Genomic DNA, 9,218 nt, shown 5'->3' with positions numbered 1-9,218 from the left:
CTTGAGCTTCATCACTCCCCGCCCCTAACCGCCGCTCTGTTTCCTCTTCGATCATTCTCTCCTCTTGATCGAAGCGAATAATCATAGGAAGCATATTATCACCGCTTACAACCTGCCCACTCCTTTGGTCACCCCTATCGCCGGAAAACACTCCTCCCGATCTACCCAAACAGACCGATTCCACTCTCAAACGTTTACCACTCGTGAACAGCAACTACTCCCCTTTGGTTGGTCCGAAGACCCAAGTATTGTTTCCTAAACTTTCTGATCAAATCACATTGCCATGAAAACAATATTAATAGCGAATAACACTAACATTTAATATAATTCTAAAATGAGTAAATTGGAGTGACAATAAAATTTATGGAAATACATAATTAAATAACCATATAACTAAGGCATGCGAGCCATTGGGCATATGATATGAAGCTTCTTTAGGCCCACCGTTTTGATCCTAATTTCTTTAGTAAGGGAGAATTAAGATACTCAACTTCTTCCGTCTCGCTCGATCTTCCATATCCGACAAAAAAAAAATCTCTGATCAAGAAAAAGATCGAGAGAATAATGGTGTTGGCGAAGCTCGGCGGTCGGATAACCGGCACCATAAAGCAGATGAAAAATGCGACAATAATCGATGAAAAGACTCTGAATGATTGCTTAGACGAGATCACTCGTGCTCTGCTCCAGTATGATGTTTCTTTCCACCTTGTGAAGGAGATGCAGACCACTATTAAGAAAATCGTCAATCTTGAGGATCTAGCAGCCGGCCACAACAAACGGAGTATCATTGAGCAATTTTTTTTTTTACTTTTACTGCAACTCTAATTCCTTATTTCTATGGAAATTGCTCATGATTACCCTTTCAGGCTATCTTCTGTGAACTCTGCAAGATGCTGGATCCAGGAAAGCCTGCCTTTGCTCCCAATAAGGCCAACTCTAGCATAGTAATGTTCGTCGGTTTACAAGGTGAGGTGGTCTGATAAACTAAGGATTCCCATTGCCTTCATGAAGAAGAATATGAGGACAAAAGGGAGAAGGTCAAGACATGGGTGGCTCAAGAAGCAAAGTGGCTGAAGGAAGAATGAGTGAAGTGTGGGAGAGACTCTGCCCCAAAGGTCTTTACTAGTTTATTGAATAAGTGAAGTGTTGTCGTTTAATGAACCTTATGAGTTGTATTTAAGGTTATCCCATTTCTAGGGTTACAACATCTTATGTTCAATCAATCAAAGTATTATTCAGTATTCTCTCTATCTTCTCTCTCAAATCTATTTGTGATTGTTGGTCACGTTGCTGACAATCTATCTGCTAGGTCACCGACTTAACAAATTGGTGCTTTCATTGAGAGATAACGATGGCTCCTCAGACAAACGTGTCCGCCGTCGTCTCAGATCCGAAGAATCCTTCACTTGAGCTCGAGCAAACCTCCTAGTCTCCGTTGACGCCAGAGACTCTCGCCTTAAGTGTGGAGAAACACGACAAGGTTCTCGTCTACCTACAAGAAGCCGTGTCCCAGATTCTGCGCAACCAGATCTACGGCGCACCTTGGAGCGCGACTCCACCTGGGTTCTCGACTCCATCCCCAGGTAACCAGTTCCAACCTTCTCCGTCACCCACAATAGCCTTAGAGAAGTCAAGGAGTGATGGGTTTTGCCCCCGCCGCCAGAGACCCACAACCGACCCTCTGAGTTACAGATTCCTACCCTGACCTTTGACCAGCGTCGCGACTACCCCAGATCCAGGCGAGTTGACATTTCGACTTACAAAGGTGGTAACCCAGAAGACTGGTTATTGTGTGTGGAGAAATGTTTCGTCACGAACCAAACCCACGAGTCTGAGAAGCTTTACCAAGCACTAACTGGCTTGACTGGTCAAGCTATCACTTGGTGGCTGTACTCGCAGGATCAATTTCAAATCGTGACATGGAAGGATATTAGAGATCGATTCAGGGAGCGTTTTAAACCCAGTCGTAGATGTTCTCCGGTAGATCATCTGATGAATCTGACGCAGAAGGGTACTGTGGATGAGTATCATGCCCAATTTGAAGAGCTGTCCGTTGAACTACCACATGTTCCTAGTGATGTTTTGGAAGCATCCTTTCTTAAATGGTTGAAGAAGAGCCTTAGGGACCCAATGGTACGATCGAGACCTCCAGATCTCATCGCGATGGTGGACATGGCTCGTCTGGTGGAGGCTCAGGAGTCGGAGAACATGAGCTATCCGGCACACAGCTACTCTCGCCTAGTGGTTGGCAATACTTCCCAACAATACTCCAGTAATCAACGAGGAAATGACTGGAATGCTAACAAGAAACCCTTTGACAACTCTAAGGAGATTCGAAGCCCAACTCGGTGCAGGAGAACAAGGGGTTCAATCCTTGTAGACATTGTGGGGAGCGGTGGTAGCCAGGACACAAATTTAAGCCTCAGCGTTTGAAATGTTTGGAGGTTGATGAAGAAGAAGACACTAAGCACTTGAATGTTGAGGAACCGGAACCTCGGGATGTTGGGTGTGAAAATGAAGAGAAGCAGGAGGTGTACACTCTAACCCGAGGATCCATAGCCGGCATGACTTCGAAAAAATCCATGAAAATGATGGGCCAAATCCTTAACCGTGAAGTGGTGGTACTGATAGACTCCGGAGCTACATGCAATTTCATCTCCAACCGGTTAGTCCAGGAAATGGGATTGGCCATCACCAGTAACAGAGAGTTTGGCGTGATAGTTGGTGGGGAGCAAATTCTCAAGGGTAAAGGCAAGTGTAATGGAGTGCTGTTGGATATACAGGGCATCAAAATCATGGAGGAATACTCCATTTTCGAGATAGGAGCAACTGATGTGATCTTGGGGTATACTTGGCTAAAAACATTAGGGGATACTCGCATCAACTGGCTCAACCAGACTTTAAGTTGGAAGATTGGTAGGTTATGGGTAACGTTAGTCGATGAACCTGCCTTATCCAAGGAGGAAGTTTCCCTTAAGTACATGGAGAGACCGATACAACACATCGGAGAGGCGTATATGTTGGAGTTGACCACTTTATTTCAAAACAAGGAGCCCCGTGCGGAGAAAACACACTCCAAGGAGATACAATCAGTGGTTAGCAACTACGAGGGAGTCTTCGAGTCACCTTGTGGCCTACCCCCTAAGCGCAACCAAGAGCATGCCATCACCTTACATGCAGGAACTTCTCTGGTGAATGTCAGACCCTACAAAAACTCTTTCATTCAAAAGAATGAGATTGAGCGTTTGGTGAAGGAAATGTTGGAAGCTCAGGTTATTAGGCCTAGTATCAGCCGTTACTCGAGTCCGGTACTACTGGTTAAGAAGAAGGACGGGGATGGCATTTTTGTGTCAACTACAGAGCCCTGAACAAGGTAACCATTCCTGACCGCTACCCCATACCTGTGATAGAGGAACTCCTGGATGAGTTGAGTGGGGCAACAATGTTCTCCAAAATCGATCTGAAATTAGGATACCATCAAATCAGATTGAAAGAAGAAGACATGGAGAAAACAACCTTCAAGACTCACTAAGGGCATTACGAATTCCTTGTCATGCCCTTTAGCTTGACAAATGCACCATCGACGTTCCAAAGTATCATGAATGACCTCTTCCGACCTTATCTCCGCAGGTTTGTGTTGGTATTCTTCGATGACATTTTAGTTTACAGCCCGAATGTCCAGACGCATAAGAAACATTTGGAAACCGTGCTCCAAATTATGCAGCAACACAAGTTCTTTGCTAACCGGAAGAAGTGTTCGTTTGGAGATAGCAAGGTATCTTACCTCGGTCACATCATCTCTGAGCAAGGGGTAACTGCTGATCCTGAGAAGATAGAAGCGATGTTGGAGTGGCCAGTACCTAAAAACGTCACGGAGTTAAGAGGCTTCTTGGGATTAACAGGCTACTACCGCAGGTTTGTAAGGAACTATGGACAGATTGCAAGGCCGTTGACTGAATTGTTGAAGAAGAATGGGTTTTATTGGTCAGGGGAAGCAATGAAAACGTTTCAAACATTGAAGGAAATAGTCACTAGCTTACTTGTGCTGTGCTTGCTAGACTTCACTTAGGAATTCACCATTGAGACTAACGCTTTTGGCGCGGGAATTGGGGCGGTACTTTCCCAGAACCGGAGACCAATAGCCTTTTTGAGTCAGACATTCTCATCCTCGGGAAGAATTAAGTCAGTCTATGAACGGGAACTCCTGGCTAATCGTGAAGGCGGGGTCACGTTGGAAGCATTACCTTACTGGCAAAGAATTTGTGATCAAGACTGATCAACGAAGTCTACGACACCTTTTGGATCAAAAGGCAGTGTCATCAATTCAGCAAAGATGGGCCGCTAAGCTGTTGGGGTTGACATACCGTATCGAGTACAAACCAGGAGTAGAGAATAGGGTGGCAGATGCACTGTCACGGAGACCTCATGACGAAACCTTACTGCAATTGTCACTCATTGCTCCACTCACCTTTGATAAAGAGAAGCTTCAAGCAGAGATCAAGGCAGACAAAGAGTATGCTTCTTTGTTAAGTGAACTCGATAAAGGCATTACCAAGGAAGGGTTTCGGGTGGAACAAGGATTACTATACAAAGAAGGAAGGTTAGTCATTCCCACTAATTCTTCTTTAATTCCTTCATTACTGGAACAGTTCCACTCAAGTGTGACAGGTGGACACGAGGGTGCACTGAAAACCTTCAAAAGGTTGACACAGGAGGTGTACTGGAGAGGAATGAGGAAAGATGTTGTCAAGTACATCACGAAGTGCCAAACCTGTCAGGAGAACAAATACAGTACTCTGTCTCTTGCGGGACTTCTTGCTCCTCTCCCCATTCCGAAACAGGTATGGACTGACCTAAGTTTGGATTTTGTAGAAGGGCTTCCAAACTCAAGGGGGTTCAACTCTATCTTGGTGGTGGTGGATCGGCTCAGCAAGTACAACCATTTCATTCCGCTGAAACACCCATTCACGGCCAAAACAGTTACAGAAGCTTTCATAAGGGAGGTGGTCAAGCTACACGGGTTTCCCGAAACGCTAGTGTCGGACAAGAATCAAAATTTCTTAAGTAATTTATGGACTGAGTTGTTTAAGCTGCAGGGAGCTGCATTGCACCGAAGCACCGCATACCACCCACAAACCGATGGGCAAACAGAGGTTGTAAATTCGATGCTTGGAAACTTATTTGCGTTGTTTTGCAAGTCGTAGACCATCATCTTGGGAAAATTGGTTTCTGTGAGCAGAATACTGGTACAATTCTTCCTACCACTCCTAAACTCAAACAACTCCATTCTTCGCAGTTTATGTTAGAGACCCACCACGCCTGTTGAGGTACGGTGATACACCTACTGCAAATGCTCATGTGGATGAGCTGCTGAGGGATAGGGATAGTCTTCTTGTCGAGTTAAGAGAGAACTTGAAGCGAAGATGCAGAAGGGAGCTAACAAACATCGCAAAGATGTTGAGTTTTCAGTTGGTGAATGGGTCTATTTGAAGCTGCGACCGTACAGACAAAAATCAGTGGTAGTGAGAAGGAATGAGAAGTTAGCTCAGAGATACTTCGGACCTTATCAGATCATTGAGAGGATTGGCAGAGTGGATTATAAACTGGATCTCCCTAAGCACAACAACATCCACCCGGTTTTTCATGTCGCACAACTAAAGAGGACAATACCGACGGATTATGTTGCTCAGGAGCTACCAGGCATTCTTACCCCAACTTTCAAATGGGCGGTCGAACCGGAGAAGTTTGTAGACATTCGTAGAGGAAATCAATCCAACGAGACAGAGGTATTGGTTCAGTGGAAAGGACTACCTGCTATGGAGTCTACCTGGGAGTCACTCTCAGATTTAATGGCTCAGTTTCCGGATTTTGACCTACGAGGAAGTATTGATAGACTAAGGATTCTCATTGCCTTCATGAAGAAGAATATGAGGACAAAAGGGAGAAGGTAAAGACAAGGGTGGCTCAAGAAGCAAAGTGGCTGAAGGAAGAATGAGTGAAGTGTGGGAGAGACTCTGCCCCAAAGAGAGTCTTTACTAGTTTATTGAATAAGTGAAGTGTTGTCGTTTAATGAACCTTATGAGTTGTATTTAAGGCTATCCCATTTCTAGGGTTGCCGCATCTTATGTTCAATCAATCAAAGTATTATTCAGTATTCTCTCTCTCTTCTCTCTCAAATCTATCTGTGATTTTTCGTCACGTTGCTGAAAATCTATCCGTTAGGTCACCGGCTTAACATGGTCTTTCTGTAAAATGCTATGTTTACTTTTTTTCCATGGTTGGTTTGATGGTGTTTCTAATGTGTAGTTAGATTGCAGTTGTATATTCATAGTTAAATTCGTCGTAAATTTTTACTATGTGTAGGTGCTGGAAAGACGACAACTTGTACCAAGTATGTTTATTATCATCAGAAGAAAGGGTACAAACCAGCTCTAGTGTGTGCGAATACTTTCAAGGCGGGTGCTTTCGATCAACTGAAACAGAATGCCACCAAGGCCAAGATCCCCTTCTATGGAAGGTACTCATATCAACACCATTCTGGTGTTATGTGAACTTGTTCTTGTCTATACCCTTTGTGTTAAGGTTTTATATCTCTAAGTATCAGCTTCGTAAGACTTTTTGGTGTTTGCATTTCCAAAGGATATTAGCTCCCATACAGGAGTATTTATGAAATTGTTTTGATTTAGGTCTCTCTACCTGCACAAATTTGCTCTGACATGCAATAGCAGTTACTACTTGAATATATTTCTTTTTGGATGATCCAGTCCAGTAGGTTTCGTCATACTTCTCTAGTTCTCTTTGTGACACTTACCTTTAGATTCTCTATAAGCCCTTTTGCCTGTGCTCCGTTTTGTGGAATTTATTACACAGTGCAACTCTATCAAAGGATCTCACATCCTTTGTCAAAGAGTTCGACAAATGAATCTTTTGAGGTCCTTCTGTTATCTTCTGTTTCTATTTTGCATAAATGCAACAATTTGAATTTATTTCAATGAAAAGAAATGGAGGAAATGAATTTAAAACGAAAAAAGCTCTTACGGATTAAAACCATTTGCTAAAACATACTTTGATAGCAGAATGTGCTAGTGCTAATCTGTGATTCTTCGCAGCTACACGGAATTCGATCCTGTGAAAATTGCTGTTGATGGAGTTGATAGGTTCAAGAAAGAAAATTGTGATCTTATTATTGTTGACACCAGTGGTCGCCATAAACAAAAAGCTTCTCTCTTTGAAGAAATGCGTCAAGTTGCTGAAGCAACGGGTTACTCTCTTATCTTAAAGTCTTCTGTTTGACTGTTTTGTTCCTTGTTTATGTTGGAGCCGCTGATCGTGGCCTTTTCACTTATAGAAACCAGATCTTGTTATATTTGTTATGGATAGCACTATTGGTCAAGCTGCGTTTGAACAAGCTCAAGCATTTAAACAAAGTGTTGCTGTGGGAGTTGTAATTATTACTAAGATGGATGGCCATGCCAAGGGTGGTGGTGCTCTTAGCGCGTAAGTATCTTGTAGCTGCTGAGTGGTCATATACTCGAAATGTTGATGTGGAAATCTTGCTCGCTTTTCCAATTGGGCAAGTGAATGTGATCTTTTTTTCATCTTGTTAGTGTTGCAGCTACAAAAAGTCCTATCATATTCATTGGAACAGGAGAGCATATGGATGAATTTCAAGTTTTTGACGCTAAACCATTTGTTTGCCGTCTCTTAGGTTAATATCTTGCCATTGACTAACTGTGAGGAGTAATCAAAGGCTAACCATGGTTTGTTGTTGACTAAGAATTTTGATAATGCATATGTGCAACAGGAAATGGTGATTGGTCTGGATTCGTGGATAAACTACAAGAGGTGGTACCTAAAGATCAACAACCTGAACTTCTGGAAAAGCTCTCTCATGGTAACTTTATATTGAGAATTATGTACGATCAGTTCCAGAACATACTGAACATGGGCCCACTTAAGGAGGTCAGAATCTCTGGTAAAATACTTTTAGGGCTGAAGAGCACACCATGATGCTGATAAGACAGAATACGGTGTTGGTGTGTAGGTATTCTCCATGCTACCTGGAATTTGTGCTGAAATGATGCCAAAGGGACATGAGAAAGAAAGCCAGGCGAAGATAAAGCGATACATGACAATGATGGATTCTATGACAAATAAAGGTAAGAACAATCTTTTTATTTGGAAATTTTGCTCTTTGTAAAAGTAATGGTAGTTTTGAGGATAAGTGATGGGTGGTTGTGCAGAACTGGAAAGCTCAAATCCGAAGGTGTTTAACGGGTCAAGGATAATGCGGATAGCAAGAGGATCAGGGAGGATTGTAACAGAAGTGATGGACATGTTGGACGAGTACAAGAGGCTAGCAACAATATGGGGGAAGGTGAAAGGGCTTAAGATGCTAGAGAAAGGAAATATGAGCTCACTCTCAAGAAACAAAAACTCGCAGCATTTGAGTAAGGTCCTACCAGCTCAAATGCTAAAACAGATTGGCAGCATGGGTGGTTTGCTGAGTCTCATGAAGCAGATGGGTTCGGGTAAAGACCTGACGGGAATGTTTGGTGGCCGAGATGAGTAGTTTCTTCCAGTCCATTATCCATAACTATAAACACTAATAGACAATACTAATTTTTTATATTAATTTTTATATAAAATTAATATACTTAATTTTTTTAAGTTTATATTAATTTTTTAACCCGTAATATACTTCATGACCATTTGACTGTTATATTTAATTTGTTTTGTTTAGTGTTTGAGATTCTATTTTGTTTTTTAATTATTATAACAAAAGATAAGGGATCTAAATACATAGTAATTCATTTATACGGTATGATTAAGTCACATTTTTCCTAATGATTTAATTATTTTACACAATCTTAGTTAAATGAACTTAATTTTTATGTCAAATATTCTAATATTAATAGTGTTGACAAATAATAAAATAAGAATTTAACCTGTGTTAGCACAAATTTAGTGATATTTTATTAATTCCAACATCTCCTCTTTATAACTCATCTACTATATAACCATATTATATAGTATTTTAATAAATTTTAATTTTATATATTCGTAATATTTTAAAAATTTATTAAGTTTATAAATATTAATTATAATATTTAAATAAATGTGAATCAAAGTTCTTTTTATATTAAAAATTAAAGCTCAGAGGTTTTGGAAAACAAAATAGGAATCAAATTGTTGTTTTATTTGTCAAAGGATTCAGA

The 9,218-nt window shown here is 41.4% G+C and overlaps 1 protein-coding gene across 1 annotated transcript; it reads left to right on the top strand.

Moving 5' to 3' along the window:
- LOC104760930 (signal recognition particle 54 kDa protein 3-like) lies at positions 565-8,572 on the top strand. Its single transcript, XM_010483923.1, has 9 exons — positions 565-792; positions 864-966; positions 6,364-6,517; positions 7,110-7,287; positions 7,349-7,497; positions 7,608-7,708; positions 7,805-7,962; positions 8,045-8,159; positions 8,244-8,572. Exons 1-9 carry the CDS (start codon positions 565-567, stop codon positions 8,570-8,572), a joined length of 1,515 nt encoding a protein of 504 aa, XP_010482225.1.

Source organism: Camelina sativa, chromosome 18 (assembly GCF_000633955.1).
Source record: "Camelina sativa cultivar DH55 chromosome 18, Cs, whole genome shotgun sequence".
NCBI classification, from domain to species: domain Eukaryota; kingdom Viridiplantae; phylum Streptophyta; class Magnoliopsida; order Brassicales; family Brassicaceae; genus Camelina; species Camelina sativa.
This window is presented reverse-complemented; position numbering and strand designations above follow the sequence as displayed.